Source organism: Ochotona princeps, chromosome 28 (genome assembly GCF_030435755.1).
Source record: "Ochotona princeps isolate mOchPri1 chromosome 28, mOchPri1.hap1, whole genome shotgun sequence".
NCBI lineage: Eukaryota > Metazoa > Chordata > Mammalia > Lagomorpha > Ochotonidae > Ochotona > Ochotona princeps.
The window spans coordinates 3,154,173-3,174,321 of NC_080859.1; the positions used below are offsets into that span (position 1 = coordinate 3,154,173).

Sequence of the window (20,149 nt, forward strand, 5' to 3'; positions counted from 1 at the left end):
ACTGGGCAGGCACAGGCTTCCCTTCTTCCCCACTCCAGTCCCAGCCACAGAAACCCCCGATTCCCGCCGAGGGCACCGCCAACGCCCGGGTGGCACGGCGCACTCGGACATGCGGCAGGCGAGCCAGGCCTCGACCTGAGCCGCGCTCCCAGCCTAGAGCGCGCGCGGCCCACGACGTCACCGACCCGCGCAGGAGGCCCACTGCGCATGCTCCGACTCGGCGTCTGGCGCCGGGGCCGCCTGAGGCCGGGCCGGGCGCGTTCTCTTCACGCTAGCTCGGCGGCCCCAGGGGCCGGCCACCCCGCTGTCCCCGGGCCGCGGACGCCCTGGAGGCCTCGCGCGGGGCCGCGCTGCTCTCCCCGCCCCCTCTCGGCCCCGTCGCCCCGCCCCTGCGAGGCTGGGCGGCGGAGTTTGGGGCCGAGCGGAGCGGGGTGAGTATCCCTCCCAGCCAATGCCGGCGGCCGCCTCCCGCCTCGGCGTCCAGGGCTGTCCTCACCACTCGCGCTCCTGGGACGGGCGGGCGGCCGGGCGGCCCGGAGACTGCGCGGCCTCGACAGATGGCGGCTGCGCTGTACTCCCGCGCGAGGCCTGTAGGCCCCGAGCTGGCCTCATGCCGGAGCCGGGGCAGGGGCCTGGTCGAGGCGGGGAGAGGGAAGGACCCGGAACGCCGGGTGGGACTCTTGGCCAGAGTCCTTAACGCGGAAACCACGTCCATGTTCGTGTCCCTGGATCCCAAAGGGCATGGAGACCCGAGGCCCCGTCACCTTCGAAGAAGCGTGGTAGTTAGTGCCAGCAGCCCCCTCCCCATAAACTGCAGAAATCACCAGCAGCGGTCAAGGAAACCCTGGTTTCCAGGGACACCCGTTTGGTGGTGGTCCGCGTGGAAAGAAGGTGGAGGACAAATGTCGGCGAGAGTAAGGTTTACAAAAGTGAAGACCTTGACCCCAAAATGAGTCTTGAATATTGAGAAATTACAGTCCTGCAAATTACAGTTTTAAAATTACTGATTTTTAAAATTGAAGTTACTAGTAGAAACAGTTATAAACTGGATTCACTTGGGTATAGAATATTATGAGATTATATTTCCCTTGTTCCCTGTTTCTCTCCGCTACCACCTCCTGTTTTATTTTGAAGGAAGTGAACTGAGACTTTGCCGCCATTATTGGACAAATTAGGCCTCATGTTTTATGGCTCATTATATCTTGATCGTGATTCCAATGCTTAGTATCTTCTTGAGAGTGAGAGGCAGCCCCTTAGGTGAGCACGTAGTGTCCTCACTCCTCAGGGTGCACCCCTGCTTCCTGCCTGCTTTGGGTCAAACTGCCACACCTCACTGCTGTGTAATTTGTTAAAGTTGTTTTCCCTGTCGGTCTGAACTGCCTCGTTTATAATACAAAATCCCAGTAACTGAGGATTTGTGTTACCACAGTTCTTGGTTCACAGGAAGGGCTCAGTGTGTGCTGTTTGAATTATTTCTGATCCATACTGAATTCTTTAAACAGTGGTTGCACAACTTACCATTTTTACTGTGTTTTGTTCTCTGATGTTCTCTCCAGTTTGAATCTTTTCTTACAAGTTTTATTAAAAGCTGTTGAAAGTGAAGATCTTTTAATATATGCCATTTTCTTTTAAAAGTCCCCTAAAGTTCTCCCTTGATGGTTGTGAGGGTTCATGAACATTTTTTTCTTCTTATATTACTAATTGTCTATTTTTCATTTTACTTCTGTTGCTCCTAATTTAAAAAAAAAAAAAGATTTACTTATTTGAAAGACAAAGTTACCGAGACTGAGAGGCCAAGTGGAAAGAATCTTCCAGCCGCGGCTCACTCTCCCTACAATCAACAGCAATGGGAGCTGCGCCAGCAGGAAGCCGGCAGCCTGGAACTCCAGCAGGGTCACTTGGTGACAGAGGCCCAGTGTTGGGTTCTCTGCTGCTGCTCTCCCAGTTGTTGGTAGGGAGCTGGATCAGAATTGGAGCGGCCAGGACTTAGACCAGAGCTCCTGATGGTGTTACTGGCAGTGGCTTCATGTGGTGTGCCATCAAGGCAGCCCTTGATGTGGCTACTGATTTTAAGCTTTTTTTTTAATATATATATACTTTATTTAAAAGTGCCTTGGGCCTGGCGTGGTAGCCTAGTGGCTAAAGTCCTTGCCTTGCATGCGCCAGGATCCCATATAGGCACCGGTTTGTGTCCCTGTGGTCCTTGCTTTCCATCCAGCTCCCTGCTTGTGGTCTGGGAAAGCAGTCGACAATAGCGCAAAGCCTTGGGATTCTGCACCTGTGTGGGAGACCCGGAAAGAAGTTCCTGGCCCCTGGCTTCAGATTGGTGCAGCACCGGCTGTTGCAGCCACTTGGGGAATGAATCAACGGACAGAAGATGTTCCTCTCTGTCTCTCCTCCTCTCTGTATATCTGACTTTGCAATAAAAATAAATCTTTTAGAAAAGTGCCTGAAACAAATGATCTATTATGGATGGTGTAACAAGTATAAAGACAAATCAGATCATGAGGAAGTAAATCTTGGCTAGAAAGAGGGAATAGATGAACTACGTTGAAATCTACCTCATGAGAATGTATGCGGTTGTTAGAGGCCACAGGCTAAGTTTTGAGCTTTGTGGGAGTCAGAGGAAGGAAGCGCACATACCCCTTGCTCATCAGAAACATCCAGTGTTAAAATAAGTAATCGGGAGGCTGAGTTCTAGTCCCTTGATTCTCTTGGGACTAGATATAACACTTCCCAATATAACACTTGAAGTAAATGTTTAATGAGTACATGATTTAATGAGTACATGGAAACAAATCAAAACCCAACTAATTGTCCACAATCACCTTCTAGGAAAGGGAACCCAACCTTGACTAATCCTAAGGAAACCTATCTGATCTTGGGTTAAGAACTTCCCTCTAGGAGGACCCAGAGAAGACCCTTAGTATCCTGTGACCAGTCGGATCTTTTACCTTGCAATCGTCAGCTCAAATGTGCCTTAGTTTAACTTTTTGTTTTTTATGGTTAAGATTTATTTATTTTTATTTGGAAGGCAGATTTACAGAGCGAGGAGAGAGAGAGAGCTTCCATTTGCTTATTCACTTCCCAGATGGCCATAACGGCTGGAGCTGAGCCCATCCAAATTCACCTGGTAGACCTTTATTCAAACTTGAAATTTTAGTTCTTCAAGTGTTAAAGTCATGTCTTCAAATTCCTTTTCATGAAATCTCTGGTTTGCCCAGAAAATTTTGACATTCCTCACCAGGAGGCCAAAAATGTAGCAAGGCCTGGTATGTTGTCTGTGATGAGTGGATGGGAAGATGAATAGTTGAAACTGGCAGTCTAACATGGCATGCTGTTGCCAACAGCAGTGGTCCTGGGCTAGCTGTTTTGTTTGTTTACTTGTTTGTTTATGTGTCTATTTATTTAAGGCCTGGGGGGTGGTCTTTCATCTGCTGATTCACCCTCCTGAATGGCTGCAATGACAGAGCTGGGCCCATCTGAAGCCAGGAGTCAGGAACTTCCTCTGGATCTCCCATATGGTTGGATGGCAAGAGCCTAGGCACTTGAGCCATGCCATCTGCCTTGCTAGGCACATCCGCAAGGAGTTGGATAAGAAGTGGTGCAGCCAGTACTTGAACCAGTCCCCCTGTGGGATGCTGGGAAAACAGGAATACTACCCATTCTTCTGGCTCTGGGCTATTAGTTAGGCTGGGCTATTTCTGGGCTATTTCTGGTTCATTTCAGACCCTGCTGCTGAGCTGCTGTCTTGACTGTGCTACCTTCCTTGCTTTTGGTGCATCCCCATGTATTCGTTGTCCAGCAGCGGTGGACTTGGTGCCTGGAGTCGGTAATCTCACACGTGGGCTACGGACTGATGGTCGATAGCCGAAGTCTATTAGTGGCATCAGGCTTTTACAGACTGAGGGTCACAGGATAAGGGAAGAGGCTTTGAGGAGTTTGCATCTCAACAGCAGGGAGTTGACTGGAGACTATGGGGGTTCCCATAAGCCTAAGGGAACCATCATTGTTCCCACACAGCTGCCTAGGAGTACCTCTCTGCTTTTAATTCCTATGCCTGTGCTGTTCACTGGATTCTAAGGGCTGTCCCTGCTGTGTACCACCCAGACTGCCATCTGGTTTTGAAATCCTGATCTTTTGACAGTCTTACTATAATGATTCATTTTCAGTTTCAGTTTTCTGGCATGATCCTTCCTTAAAAGCAACCCAGGTACAAATTAAAAGCACTTATTTGGGGCCTGCTGAAATCAGGTAATTTTGGGGGGCAGAGCCTAGGATTTTCCATTTAAATTTGAGTCCTGGGTATTTTGCTGTGGAAGAGTGCCCCAGGGCACTGGGAAATTCCCAAAGCTAAGGGCATTAGGGAGGGGAGAACTACACCTAGAAATGTAAATAATATAGTAAGGAAACTTGTTAGAGCATAAGAAAAGCTCACCCTAACTGCAAAGATACTGCAGTTTTAGCTATGCTCCTTGGATTGTCATGGCTGTCATAGTCAACCTCTAGTGATTTTACTGACTTGCTGGTTTGCTTTGAAGGTTAGAGGGCTTCTACCCAAGGTCTCTGCTGGGTAAGTTACTAACCTGTTCCAAGCGGTGGGTGTTTGGTTCAGGATGGATCATGTAAGTGATGGTGGAAACACTTGGATCTCAGGTGTTCGGAAGTCAGATCCCTGTGCTCCTGTCACCCTGTCTTTAAACAAATACAAATAATTACTACAAGAAATTTACTGGAACTGATTTCCCCAAAAGATGCATTTGAATAGCAGTAGCATCTGCTTCTTTGCACTGTCTGGTCTCAGGGCTGTGTGTTGTTTCTGGGGAGAAAGTATTCTATCTTCCCAGGTCTTTAGTAATAGGTGAAAAAACGGTTTTTGGTTGCACATTTGAAAAAAAAAAGCCTAGCAGCTGCTCATCCAGCCCAAATGGATGTATTGACAACTTCTTTGTGTCATGAGGAGTTCCACCTCGTTTCCGTTTTGGTTTTAGCTGTATTCTGTTCTCACCTCTAGTCTGTGTTTAGAATTGTTTGTGAACATAGGTAGTTCACATACCTGTGGGTTTTCACTTGTGAAGTAAGGATTATTCTTGCCACTGTTGCTTAATAATCCTCAACTATGATTTTCTATTTCTGGCTATATTTTCATTCATCTCATGTTAGGATATTGTAATATTCAAATTTCTGCTTCTACTAATCAGTGAACTTAGTAGAAGACCAGAGAGTATTACAACTTAAAAAGCGTGTCTAGAAATGTTAATTGGATTATATTTTAGGGTTTTTTTTTCTAACAAATTGAAATATTCTTACTTAAACGAAGAAACAGTTATTCAGTGCTATTTCAGCAGTGGAGTGTTATGGTGGTTCATAATGAGATGGATATCCTTTTAACATAGTAAATGTTCCTGATTTTGTAATCAAGCTGTAAGTGGTTATATTATTGTATATAATATCCTTCAGCAAAGGCCAGTTCTTGAATAATTTTAAAAGTATTCAACCAAATATTAATTAGTGTTTTGATGTTCAGTCAAATTTTGCTGGTAGCACATGCTGTTAATTAGATAAAGTATGGCTATTGAGTGAAATTTTATGTTTCAACTAACATTTTCAATAGTTCAATAAATCTTGAGTAACTGGAGGGCTTAGGGAGTGTAGTGTTTTACTTGATCAATTTTGTTATTAAGGATTTGTTTGGAGTTAAGAACATTTGGAAGTACATAAGTATTGTTTACCCGTTAGTTCATGTCTCTAAGTGTGCATCGTTTGTTGTAGAGTTGGAAGTGATTTTCGTTGCTTCTGTCAGTCCTGTATAGCTGTTGTGGCTCTTCCTGAGTGATGAGACACGTGTCACCATCTAGGTATTGATGCAGACTTGACAGTTTCATGCAAGATGTCTCTTCTTGTGAATTCAGGAATCACTTCAAAATGCCTACTGGGCCCTTCGTCTGGGTATTCTGCAAACATTTCAAATTCAGTTTGGCTAAAGGAAGCCCATGTCCCTCCCTCAACTTGCTGTTCCTTCAGGGACCACTGCCCTCTGAGTTGCTTGCTCTCTCTCGTCCCTCGCGTGCCAGGCCCTGTCAGGTGTAATGAGCATACTCTCCAGAGTCTTGGGAATCCCTTGCTGCTCTTCTGTGCTGCTGCCCACACTGGCCGCTGTCTAACGTCATTGTGTCTCTGTCTCAGATTACTGTAAGAGCCTTCCACTGATGTCATCCACTCAGGCAAGATTGCAGTTCCTACTGGAAGCTAGGCTGCAAATCCCATCAGTTTACTCTCACTTTCAAAACCCTTTTTGAGCCCTTGGGCCATAAGGCCTTCAGCGGTACTTCTCCTGCTGCCCTCCTCTGCTCTATTTCAAAGGAGAATTCCTCAAATGTCAGATTTCCTTTTAGATTCACAGTTTTTCACCTCTGTTCCCTTAAGTTCCCCCTTTTTGCTTGGGGAGCTGAGGTGTTATTTTGCCAGCCTGTGCCTGCTCTGAGCACCTGTGTAACCTGGAGCGTCCCCTCCATCTCTGCAGCCTGTGATGCGTACCTCTGTCATGGTGTTCCGTGTTTAGTGCTCTCTTCCTAGGCCTGGTGGCCCCTACTGCCACCATGACTTAGGAGACATCTGTAGGAAAGGAACTAGCCCAAGCCAGTGACCCACGGCTTCCTGAACGACATTGTGTGACACGCCAGAGCATTGGGTGGCTGGGAGCTGACAGGACTTCGTGTGTGCCCACGTTGAGGAGGGTAGTGAGAACAGCACAGGTCAGCTTTCACCCAGGCAGCTTCCCTGACTAGATTGAAAGGAGACTGGCTTTTTTTTTTTAAGATTTATTTTATTATTTTTTTTTTATTGGAAAGTCAGATAAACAGAGAGGAGGAGAGACAGAGGAACATCTTCCGTCTGATGATTCACTCCCCAAGTGAACACAGCAGCTGGTGCTGTGCCGATTTGGAGCCAGGATAGAGAAACTTCCTCCAGGTCTCCTGCAGAGGTGCAGAATCCCAAAGATTTGGGCCGTCCTCGACTGCTTTCCCAGTCCACAAGCAGGAGCTGGATGGGAAGTGGAGTTGCCAGGATTAGGACCGGTGCCCATATGGGATCCCAGGGTGTTCAAGGAGAGGACTTTGGCCACTAGGCCACGCCGCCGGGCCCGAGACTGGCTTCTTTTTAACGAAGATACGGCTGGCCGTCTGATGAGTGGAATCCGTTGTTCCCTCTACCCACACAAGGCTGAGAGTGTGGACATCTGGGGTAGCTCCCCTCTCCCCAGAGCCAGATTTTTTTTTAATTAATTAATTTTTTAAAAATGATCTTACTTAGTTGATTAGGGTACAAAGGGTCAAGGGCTACAGGAAAGTGGGTAATACCATTGTTTCCACACTAATATTATTTTTTCTCCTGTATCTGGGGTCAGGGGAGAAACAAAGGGAAAAGCCCCACCCAGCCTGCCACCCATCCCAGGTCCCCCATGTGAGGCATGCTCCGAAGGTCCTGCTCAAGCAGTTTTGATAGTTCAACAGGTCTGAATTGCTGCCAATCTCACTGTTCCAATTGCGATGAAACCTATTCAGAATCCACTGGCTGACATAGTCTCTTCATGGTTGGGTTCTGAGATCAGCAGTTCAGTTGGAGGGATCTCCAAAGAAACTTCATCTGAGGTGATCCCAGACCTGATTCTTGTGTGAATTTGCCAGTACAGGGTCTTCCCAGAGCCAGATTTAAGTCCCTGCTTCTCTAGCCTCTATAAACAGCCTTGTGGCGTTCATATGCATCCCTCTGTGCTGTTGACTGCCTTCCCTGCCAAGCCCTGTGGGCTACTGCCTTACCAGTCACTTTCTCTCTTCAATATTTTTTTAGCTTTCCCCTGTCCTAGCCCCTCATCCAGTTTAAGCATTCACTGAAATTGCCCAGTGTAAGAACCTGCCAAAATCCTGCATCTTTTGATAATGGGAATGTGTTCTGAGGAGTATATTGTGAAATGATTTGATCAATGTCAGCCTCATGCAGTGTACTTGTTAGGTGGAAAGGTAGCCGTTAGTCTCCGTGTCTGAGAAGGACCAAGAACAAAAACAGGAAGTTGTGTGGTTCAATAAGAGAGAACAGACAGACATGTGTCTTAGATACAGTCCAGCATTCATATATCACAAGTCTTACTCGTATCCAGTAACTTTGTAGGTGGATCCCAGATGGCCTCTGGGGACACCTAGGCGACTCTCCCCAGCCCTGCACCAGGGGTTGATTGGTACAGTGTTGCTAAAGCCCTAGGAGGAATGTCACTGATTCTACACCCCAGGAAGCCCTGGGCACAGCAGTATCTCTGAAGATTAAGGCAAGGGAAGGACGAATGATGGGCCCATACCCATACAGCTCCAGTGTAGATGCAGATTGGGTCTTGGTTCTAAGCTCAGGTGCTCACATGGGCTGTCAACCGTAGTTTCTTCATTCAGCATCTCTAGCTTGCTCACTGTGTCTGTTGCATTTCTGACATTCTATTACAGGAAGAGAAGAACCTCTATTCCAGATATCTCCAGTAACAGTCTTAGTGCGCACCTGGATGGTGTAACTATGTAAAATCCTTTTTCCCTGCACTGTCGGCTGTTCACCAGGGTACTGGAGCAACTGCTGTAAGGCAGTTGTCATACAATGATAAGAAAATGCTTATATAAATATAATGTATGGAAAATATGGTAGAGAAGACAGGAAAAAAGGAAAACAGAATAGGGCACTTCACATAAACAGAACTTGCAGAATTGGCGGTCTTAAGACTTTTTTTTGTCTTTTGTAGTAAAAGCTTAAAACACAAGCACATTGCAGAACTGTACAAATATCTATTTTTGTTATTCTTACAAGCATTTGAAATTTTTACTTTCTCAGGGTTGTTGTTGAAAGCTAAGATGCAAACACACATTAGGCCAGGCCTGCTCAGGGTCAGCCTCCCCCGTATCACTGTCACCCCCTGCACCTTGCCCCACTGTCCCCCGTGTCACTGTCTGCCCCTTTGCCCCGCTGGAAGGTGGTCAGGGACAGCAGCACACAGAGCTGCCACATCACCTGTGTTAACGCTGCCTTCTGGGTACCCAAAGGAGCTGCCTGAGACCAGGTGACAGCAACCTTGCTTCTTCCTTTCTTCCCTCTTTCTTTTAATTAAAAAAAATATTTTTTAAAGATTTATTTATTTATTTATTTTGAAAAGTCAGATATACAGAGAGGAGGAGAGACAGAGAGGAAGATCTTCTGTCTGATGATTCACTCCCCAAGTGACCACAAAGGCCAGAGCTGTGCCAATCCGAAGCCGGGAACCAGGAACTTCTTCTGGGTCTCCCTCGTGGATGCAGGGTCCCAAGGCTTTGGGCCGTCCTCGACTGCTTTCCCAGGCCACAGGCAGGGAGCTGGATGGGAAGTGGAGCTGCTAGGACATGAACTGGAGCCCATATGGGATCCTGGCACACGTTCAAAGCAAGGACTTCAGTGGCTAGGCTACCACGCTGGGCCCTCTTTTTTTTTTTTCTTTCTAGAGAAGTACCCTCTAGTCCTGCTAATGGTAAAGTCAGCTTGTACCCAGTAGCATAGTTGGTAACTGTCATTATCCAGCATTGTGTACTGGACGTAAGTGCATGGGCTGTGCTTTTGCATAAGCGGCAGTGTGGTAGGTGTGTGGGCATCAGCATCACCAAGAACAAATGAGCAACATGTTCCCTATGGCGTTACAGTGGCTGTGACATCAGGGCAGTAGGTATTTTTCAGTTCCATTATGACCTCACAGGACCACCAGTATGTATGTGGTCCATCACTGATCAGTACATGGCTCATGACTGTATCAAAGCTCTCTTTCTTTTTCAATGTTTATTTGAAAGACAGAGTTACAGAGAGAGGAAGGATAGGGAGACCTTGTATCCACTGACTTACCGCCCCCCCCCCCCCATTTGGCCACAATGGCCAGGTCTGGTCCAGGCTGAGGCTAGGAGCCAGAAGTTTCCTCTGGGTCTCCTGCACGGGTGTAGAGGCCCAAGCACTTGGACCATCCTTTGCTATTTTGCCAATGCATTAGCAGGGAGCTAGATAGGAAGTAGAGCAGCTGAGATTTGAACCAGTGCCCATGTGGGATGCTGGCACCAGAGATGGTATCTTTACTTACTGTGCCACAGTGCCAGCATACTGCCTTAACCTGGCATGCCACTTTTTAACCTGGCATGGCATACTGGTTTGTATCTATTATATCTACTTTCAACCAGACTTTTTGAAAATGTGGTACACAAATGTTTCTTCCATTTTCTCGCTCCGAATTTTCTGCTTAGCTCTCTGCAATCTAGCTTTTCTCTCCATGCTGCTAACACTCCCTTCTTTGTCAAATTTGTGTATATTTTCAGCTCTTTCCATAGTGAGCCACCTGTGATACTGTCGGGTGTTTGTTGGTTATTCTCTGCTCTGTTGAAACCCTATACCTGGCTCCTATAGCACCCGCTTCACAGGCACTCCTCCTGGGGCTGGACGCTGTCTTCAGGCACTCCTCCTGGGGCTGGACGCTGTCTTCAGGCACTCCTCCTGGGGCTGGACGCTGTCTTCAGGCACTCCTCCTGGGGCTGGACACTGTCTTAGGCACTCCTCCTGGGGCTGGACGCTGTCTTCAGGCACTCCTCCTGGGGCTGGACGCTGTCTTCAGGCACTCCTCCTGGGGCTGGACGCTGTCTTAGGCACTCCTCCTGGGGCTGGACGCTGTCTTCAGGCACTCCTCCTGGGGCTGGACGCTGTCTTCAGGCACTCCTCCTGGGGCTGGACGCTGTCTTCTGATCTCTTATTGATTCCTCTGCCTCTGCAGGTGGCTTAGATGCTGCTGTTCGGAAGGTTTCTCTAACCCTCTGGCCCTTCACCCTGTGTGCACAGGTTCTTGACTTTCCTTTAGCACCTTTAATCAATCCAAAAACAAAATTATAGATATTTTCCCCATTAAAAAATACAGACAAAATGGAAGGTAAAGTGTTGGGAGCCACTGGGAGGCACACCGAGAGTCTGTTCTGTGTGTTCTAGCTAGAGGATAGGTTCCTTTGTGATTGTGGCTCTGTCTGTGAAGATGAACTCTAAATGTCTTAGTGGATCTTGCTTCTCCCTTTTAACTCCAGACAGTGTCCTGCTCTTTCCGTTGCCTGGGCTCAGGCCCCCTTCCACCGCCACTCCCCGACTAGGCTGCTACCGGACTTCAAATCCGGAGTCCTAGCAGACCCCTCACCCTCCAGTTGCACCGGCTTGCAAGGGACACACAGGCCTGTTTTGGGAACTCCATTGTTCTTCCCTGTTGCGTCTTTGACACTCTTCCTGTCACTTTCTACTGAGGGCAGATGGATTAACTTGAATTTGAATTCGCTGTCCTCACATCTGTGTATTTCTTGCCTCACGTTCTGGTGTCACCAACTTCTTGCTGTCTGTTCCTTTCCTGGTCTTGTTGGTTTATGCTGTACCCCCTGCTTGGAGAGCTGTGCTGTGCCTAACCTGACCTGCTCACCTTCATCTGCTCCCTGGGACATGGCTACTCATGCCATCTCAAAATTGTGTTTTCCAGTGCCATCAGAACTAGATAGATATGGATAAGCTAGAGTTAAAAATAATGCATGCTGTAAATATTCTAATTCAACTTAAATATACTCATTTTCCAATTTTTAAGTGATGACCAAGGCATTTTCTTTTGAGTGTGGATACTTGATTGGGATTCATTGTTCGTTCTTGATTAAGCTGCAACCAGAATGCACCCTCTAGATTTCTAGTTTTAGTTTAAATGAAAGAAAAAAAAATGCAAGCCACTTCTGCAGCACTGTGAGAATAGAATCCTGGATTTGTTTGATTCCCCTTAAATCTTTTTAGTTGCACTATCCTTACCTACTTCTCTCGTAATTTGTTGTTGTTGTTTTTTATAGAGACCTTTATTGAGCCTTTTCCAAGGCATTCAGTCACAAAAATAACAGCTGCCTTTCTTTTTCATTTATATTCAATGGCGTGGTTTGTCTAATGTTCAATTAAAGTGTGTGTTTGTGATAGAAGGCACTCAGCTGCTGGAAGCAAGGTGCCGTGTGATGAGTATCTGAGCGAGGAAGTAGACGCTGATTTATGTGGAAAGCTGTTGGATGGAGGCTACTTACCACAGCTTCTCCTGTACTGATTTTCCTCACTTCTCTCCCTGTTTAGAAATGGCTCTCACACAAGCAGGGCTTACATAGTTTTCAGTTTTTGTGTATCTGATCCTTTTGCACAGTATCCACTGCTTAGTGGATAATTGGTGTGTTTGTAAGAACAATGAGCAGATTCTTCTGTTGGTTATGCCAAACAATGTCTAGAACTAGGACTCAGCACCAGGTAAAGGCTGGAGCCATTTCCTACTAGTGCTCTTGAGCGGTCTGTGTTCTCTTGTTCACCTGAACAATGGAGGTGGCACTCCCCTTTGGATGTGCAAGGATTAGCTGAGATGTCACATCCTGCATAGAGAGTGACACAATGCACAATCGTCCTGATGGTGTTTGTCACTAACAAGGAGAACATGGGAACTCACTTGACACGCAGACCACCTGATCTGTGCTTCCCTCTTGCTCCAAAATTCTCATAAGGAATGCTTTATGGTTTGGACAGACTTTTGTAACAAACAAATGAGATGTCACATTTGTAGATTTGATAAAAATAAGTAATTAGGTGATCCTCAGGTTATACCCTGAAAAAAAAAAAAACCAGTTTTGGGTTTTGGAGCATCATTGGCTGGTGAGATGAACCTTGTGTTCAAGTGGCAAGAAGAGCTTAGCTGCAGCAGGCGCAGTGACACTGTCCGTGGAGGGCCAACGTAGAGGGGAGAATACAGGCGCAGTGACACTGTCCGTGGAGGGCCGACGTAGAGGGGAGAATACAGGCGCAGTGACACTGTCCGTGGAGGGCCGACGTAGAGGGGAGAATACAGGCGCAGTGACACTGTCCGTGGAGGGCCAACGTAGAGGGGAGAAGATCGAAGGCAACTGCTTCCAATTAGGAAGTGCAGAACAAGTAAGCTCCCGAAGTTAATTTGTGGATGAGCTCAACTTTCCACTGAACGCAGATCATACTAAAGTGTAATGATAAAGATTTATAGTGTATTGAATGTCATTAGAAAGACATCCAGATTTATTACAGATGTAGTTTTGGGGTCTTCATGTTGATCACATATTTCCTGTTATGTGATTTTTTTTTAAAGATTTATTTATTTTATTACAGTCAGATATACAGAGAGGAGGAGAGACAGAGAGGAAGATCTTCCGTCCGATAATTCACTCCCCAAGTGAGCCGCAAGGGCCGGTGCGCGCCGATCCGAAGCTGGGAACCTGGAACCTCTTCCAGGTCTCCCACACGGGTGCAGGGTCCCAATGCTTTGGGCCGTCCTCAACTGCTTTCCCAGGCCACAAGCAGGGAGCTTGATGAGAAGTGGAGCTGCCGGGATTAGAACTGGCGCCCATATGGGATCCCGGTGCATTCAAGGCGAGGACTTTAGCCGCTAGGCCACGCCGCCGGGCCCGTTATGTGATTTTTAAAAGGATGATTTGGTAAGAAAGAAGCAAATTACTTTATGAAATGGTACTGAGGTTATTGTCCATTCTACATCCCAAATTTGGTATGTTTAAAGCAGTAGGCCCATCAGAATTCCTTTCAGTATTCATTCTAGAGCTGAAGCTGACACTGTTTTTATCCTGCAGTTACCCTTTGACATGGAACAGGATGAGTTCTTTGGGGAAAGAGCATTCCAGCTTTGCTGTGCAGAGTTCATCAAACATTCACAACAGATAGGCGACGGATGGGAATGGAGAACTTCGCAGGTAGGAAAGGCATTTTTATTTCTTCTTTCGGCGGAGGGCATTATTTTGTTTTCCTGCCATGTAAAACTTTATTAGTTGAAACTGAGATTTGCGGGCTGACTTGATTTAACACAGGTTTAAGCTAAGAGCAGTTTTGAAACAGATGTGCATTTCAGGGTTCAGCTCCGTGTACGCCTTGCTGCTAGGCTGGCGAGGTGTACTATCCTAGAGGCCCCGCTTTTGTTTAATAAGCATGCGTGTTCTATCAATGCCTGAGCACAGACAGAACCCCCTGTCTGCATCTACTTGTCTAGGTTCCTTTCTTAGGAAACCGGAGGGGAGGAAAAAGGTAATCCTGGGACCCAGCCACAGTCAGCTAGCCACAAACTCTCAGGTGCTGATGCTTGTATTCAAGGAAACCCAGGAGCGCACACACACTCCTCAATATATTTTCTCTGGATTCCACTGAGGACTGGTGTGAAAGGCCTAGGCACTCACCTGTTGCCACAGGTGCAGTCCGTAAACTTCAATGCCCAGAGCTCCATAACTCTTTCTTGGAGAAGTGTTTCGTGTTTTTTTTTTTTTTTTTTTTTTTTATTGTATTGTTGTTGACAATTTTTACATAGTTAATTGCGGTAAAAAAAAAAAAGGTTCAGGGGGATAGGGAAGTGGGTAATACTATTATGTCCATATTGTTTCCATCATGTATCTGAGGTAAAGGGGTATATTGAGGGTGAAGCCCCACCCGGTTTCGTTTTTTAAATCTTGACCATTTAACCTGATTCTTGAGAAGAAACAGTCCTGATTGCCATGCTGGCTGTCTCTCTCATGCATCCTGAGAAATTTGAACAGTTTTGAACTGATTTGTGGTATTCAAAACTGGACCACAGAGGTGCATGTTTGGGTTGGGTCCACGTGTCCCTAGGGAGGGGAGCCGTGATGGCCTCTCAAGAGATTTGTCAGTGCAGCCATGGCAGGGCGGCTTGTGCAGGGTCCCGAGGTGGACGGTCATCCAGCCGTGGTGGAATGCAGCCCCCCTCTGGATCAGTGTGCAGGCCCATCTCTAAGGCCTGCAGGCACCTCCCTGTACGTGATCATGTGACTGCAGTGGTACATTTCATGAATCCTGTTCCCAGGCATTGTATGATTTTGTCTGCTTTGATGTTTGAATTTTCATTTGTCTTTTCTTCTGTTGTTATTAATGATATAGAGAAGATTTGTCGGTTTTTACATGATAACTTGCCAAATATTCAGTCACTTTGCCTAATTCTGCCTTGGTTGCTGGCATTTTCCCATTTGCACCGGGTTTCTTGAACCTCTTGGTTGTGGTGAGGTCATTTGTAAATGAAGACTGTTGCTGATGTTGTTGCCTGCTTTGTGTTTCCCTGTTACTTTGTACACTGACCAGAAAAGTTTTTTTTAAGATTTATTTTATTTTTGTTAGAAAGTCAAATATACAGATATATAGAGAGGAAGAGAGACAAAGAAGATCCTCTGTCTACTGACTCACTCCCCAAGCAGACACAATGGCCAGAGCTGCGCCGATCCGAAGACAGGAGCCAGGAGCCTCTTCTGGGTCTCCCACATGGGTACAGGTTCCCAAGGCTTTGGGCCGTCCTTGACTGCTTTCCCAGGCCACAAGCAGGGAGCTGGATGGGAAGAGGGGTTGTCAAGACACAAACTGGAGCCTATATGGAATCCTGGTGCTTACAAGTGGAGGACTTTAGCTGCTAGGCTATCACACCAGGCCCTGACCAGGAAAGTTTTAAGCAGTGGTGTCAAATCTGTCTTCAACTTGACATTAATGTTAATGCTTCCAATATATAATGACTGAATGTGATCTCAGTTATTTGTGCACTGAATGGCTATAGATTCCCTATGCCTTTGGTCTTTCATAATTTGTGTGTTTATTTCTTGGGACCCTTCCCTTTGTACCATTGTTGTGGTGCAGTGGGACCAAGCCACTTTCTGCGGTGTCTGCGTCCTGTGCCAGAGGACTGATGTGACTTCAGGCTGCTCTGCGGGTGATGCAGCTCCCTGCTAATGCAGCAGAAGGGGCCCGCGTGCTGGGGAGGCACAACTGGAGTTCCTCTTTCTTGGCTCTGAACTGCTCCAGTCCTGACTGTTATGTCGTTTGTGGAGTGAGCTGCAGATAGAAGGTCTCTCTCTCATCCTCTTTTTGTCATCCATCCTTTTGAGCAAAGAAATAAATGAATTATTTACAAAGAAATATGACAGGAAAGTTTTTTTTTTTTAATCTTAAACTGGAGGGAAGATGAGAAAATTCCCGTCTTTATTTCAGTGACCTGCAGGGTGGGAATGGAGTTGGTTATCGGGGAGCTGGGACCATGTTTGCTTTTGTCAAAGAAGGTGGGGCAGGCACTGGAGAAGATCTTTAGGAGGGACATTGTATCTCAGAATTTTCTCAATGAAATTGTAAATAAATGCCTCAAAACCCAGTTTTCAGGATTTGTTTTTGTTGTTAGTCTGTCCCAGAAGAGATATGGCTCAAATCTAGCTTTTTTGTTTGCTGCTACTGGCTACTGACCCCAGGAAGTTCCTTGCTGGTTCTGGAGAGAGCTAGGCCTTGCATTACAGTTCGTTATCAGGTGGAAGTGATGCTATAGATACAATCTGAGCAGAGCAAAACATCCTTCAGAGAATAATCTCTGCACCCTTGGTGCATGGCCTGTAAGCTCCAGCATGTGTGGAGACCAGAGTGATCCTGTGGGTGGGTGCTGCTGCCAGGGACCAGCAGGGTGGAGACCGAGTCTCAGGGTCTATGGCTGCCCGTTCAGCTTGGCCTGGAGCCAGGCTGGAAACGTAGAGCCGCAAGAGGAGGCAGCTCGGGTTTGGGAGGAGAATTCTCTCAGTGTTAAATGTTGATAACTAATTCTAGAAGATGTTTGTCAAATACCGCGAAGACCAAACCAAACATAGAGGTGACTTATGATGTTTGGGCTGTGAGTAGTGCCCAACAACTGCTCGGCCTGTGTCAGTACTGAGCTCAGTCCAGGCCTCCTGCGTGGGTAGCAGAGATCTAAATTCGTGAGCTTGTTCTGCGTCGCAGGGGCCGCATCAGCAGAAGCTGGTTAAAGTAAGAAGCCAGAGCTGGCAATTGAACCTGCCTACTGTGACACGGAATGCGGCCATCTAAACCTAAACTGGAGTTTGAACTACCAGGCTGGATGCTTGCCTGCAACACAGTTTTTTTTTTTTTAAACATTCCTACTGGGGTATATTTGAAGGGTAAATGGTGCTGTAAAGAAATCGTAAACCTCATTTAAAAGTGTTTATTTATTTGAAGGACAGACTTACAGAGAGTTTTTTTTTTTTTTCAAAGATTTATTTATTTTTATTGGAAAGTCAGATATACAGAGAGGAAGATCTTCTGTCCGCTGATTCAACTTCCAAGGCTTTGGGCTGTTTTCTCCTGCTTTCCCAGGCCACAGGCAGGGAGCTAGATGGGAAGTGGAGCTGCCGGGATTAAAACCTGGTGCCCATGTGGGATCCTGGTGTGTGCAAGGCAAGGACTTTATCCGCTAGGCTACCGTGTCAGGCCCAAAAGGCAGAGATGTTTTACATCTACTGGTTCACTCCCCCAAATAGCTGTAATAACTGGAGTTGAGATGATCTGAAGCCAGGGGACAGGAGCTTCTTCCAGGTCTCCCACCTGGGTGTAGGGGCCAAAGCACTTGGGCCATCTTTCTCTGCTTTTCCAGGCGCATTAGCCAGAACTTGAAGCAGCACCCATAGGGGATGCCAGTGCTGCAGGCTGAGGCTTGACTCATTGTGCCACTATACCATTCCCTGAACATCCATTTTTGACTGTTAGTATACTATTAATATTTCATTCTCTTGTGATTTTTTAATGTCTGTTTTACAACACTATAAGTAAGTACTTAGAACCATGTCATCAAGAGCCAAGAGTTATAATCTAAGATAGAAATGATAAACATAAACCAAAGTTAAAATCCTGTAATACTAACGCTGTACAGTAAGTATCAATAGGAGTTGAAGTGACGTATTTCCCAGCTTTGCTCAATGGAGTGTCCAGCTTGGGACCTGTGATTACCATTCCGCACAAATAAGGAGCAGAGTTTCTTGGAGGAATGGCTATTTCCAGGTCTGGGGAAGTGAGCCTGCATTAACTTGTGGACTTATAACTGCCTTTCCAAATAAGTAAATGCATCTTTAAAAACAAAACAAAATCTTGTGAACTTGACCAGAATGTAAGGATGTTAGAGCCCAGTAGCTGGTGAGGTGCTAGCCATGTGCCAGTGGTGAACCAATCTGAACAGCAGAAATAACAAGAAGTGTAATTGTTAGAATATGTTAAAAGAATTAGATCTCTTGAAAACAACAACAGCCATGCATCCATAATGTTCTAGAGAGAGAACAGCTTCCAAACCCAGCTAACTGAATATCATTGGGATATCAGTGGAAAGAAAAAGCATCTATCCTACCTGTGTAGTTCATCCCACCTGAACTGCAGTTCGTGACAACCTGATAGGCTAAGTTTCTCACACTCATTTATCTAACAAACATAGAAAGGAGGGTAGAATTAGAAAACCACTGTTTGAAACCCTAATGAAATGAGTACAGTAATTGGTAAAATTCAGCAATTAGATAATAGGTTGATGAGAAATTTGTGAAGGAGAATTGATATTACTTGAGCCCAGTAATCAATATTGATTTACTAAGATGGCTTGTTCTGTGAATCACACAGTACCATCTATGGCATGTTTGTGCCCCAAAGGGGAACACCAGTGGCTTTAGTTGTAACAACTTGGGGTGATGGAGGGCCACTTTAATCAACACCAAAGGCAGCAAAGAGAAAAATCCAGAGATCTGAAGGAAAATTGGTTTCAGCAAGTCAACATGAGATGAGGAAGTGAGAAGGACTGAGTCTCAACTAGATTTAGGATAAAGGATAGATCCTTTGTTTTCTTTTTTTAATTGGAAAGGCAGATTTATAGAGAGAAGTAGAGACAAAGATCTTGGGAAGTGAACCAGCATACGGAAGATCTTTGTACCACTACCCGTGTTCTCTACACTTTATTTCTAATTGGAAATGTTCCTAGCTTTATCTTGAATTAAACAACCTTTTTGGGGGGATTTGTGCAGTGTTAAACGTCAAAGCAACTTGCTTGCTGTAGTTTTCTGTGTGTGTGTGTGTGTGTGTGTGTGCGCGTGCGCGCACGCGCGCGTTTTCGTTTGAGATCTCAGTTCTGTGATTCTATCGTTACAGTTTCTTGATAACATAATTTCCCATAGGTGTCCGACTCCCTTCTCTTGCTTTTGTGTTGCACAGAGAGAACATTCACACACCCAAAACAATGTCATACTTTATTGAAATCAGATTTTATACAATTAATACCAGATTTGTTTTGTACCCTGCTCTTAGAGAAGAATTCAAGAGCCTGTCCCTTCTGTTACTCCCCTTTCTGTCCAGTTAACCCACTTGATTGTACTTTGAAATACATACAGCAACATACCAGCAATATTTTGATGACTCGCTTTACAGTGTAGGAGCTGCTTATTTCTAATTTAGACAGAATAAAGTTTTATTCTGGGTGTAAATTTAAGCTAATTTTATGATACCTTTTCTTCTAGTCTTCTTTCTGATGGATTCACGTTGCTTTTCTTAAAACCCTCATCGTCCTGATTATATCATATTCATTTAAACTATATTTCTTCAGTATCTGCCTTTTTTGCCTTATTTCATCTTTTCACACCATCTGAGTGGCAAAGCCTCTGGCCACCTCTCCATCGCTCCCAGAGTCGGCTGAACTTCATACCTGAAGTTTTTGTAGTCGGCCGGTTTTTCTAAACCCCAGGCATGGCAGTGTAGTGCTCCCTTGTGCTCACCACCTTGCTCCCCAGCTGGCAAGTCAGGGCCAGAGTCGCTCAGAGCAGCTGCGCCATGTACGAAGCGACATGGTATATTGACTTAATTAACTTGGCTTTCTTTGTTTTTCTCCCATATGTCTTAAAATGATGGTTTTTTTCAAATGTACTCTGCACATTTATTTATTATTATATGTTAAAATTAATGAGCAAACTTAAGAACAAAGCCCCCAGAGACATGAAATTCTATTTCTGAAAAATTCTTGATTTTTTTTTTTTAAGATGGTGATAAAATACAAGGAACATTGGATTTATCATCTTGGCCGTTGCTAAATGCCTGGTTCAGTATGATTAAGAACTTCTGTGTTGTACAGTCAGTGCCAGAACCTGCCCCCGGTCCCGATTCTTCCCTGCTAGCTCCCAACAACCACCCTGTTTAGCATGTCCATGAACCTGACCACTGGAAGTAACTCATGTATGTGGATTCACACGGTACTTGTGTTTTTTTT

The 20,149-nt window shown here is 45.7% G+C and overlaps 1 protein-coding gene across 2 annotated transcripts in view; it reads left to right on the forward strand.

The window, feature by feature from the left end:
- Positions 1–255: 255 nt before the first annotated feature.
- The window catches only part of ATG10 (autophagy related 10), a 169,501-nt gene continuing 149,607 nt past the window's right edge, over positions 256–20,149 (forward strand). The window contains exons 1-2 of one of the 2 annotated variants that reach the window (XM_058656325.1): positions 256–431; positions 13,692–13,811. In XM_058656325.1, the coding sequence (XP_058512308.1) occupies positions 13,704–13,811 (108 nt within the window). In that variant the 5' untranslated portion in view covers positions 256–431; positions 13,692–13,703. Of the gene's footprint in view, positions 432–874; positions 909–13,691; positions 13,812–20,149 lie in introns of those variants that run through there. The other variant, XM_012927310.3, reaches the window with a different exon arrangement.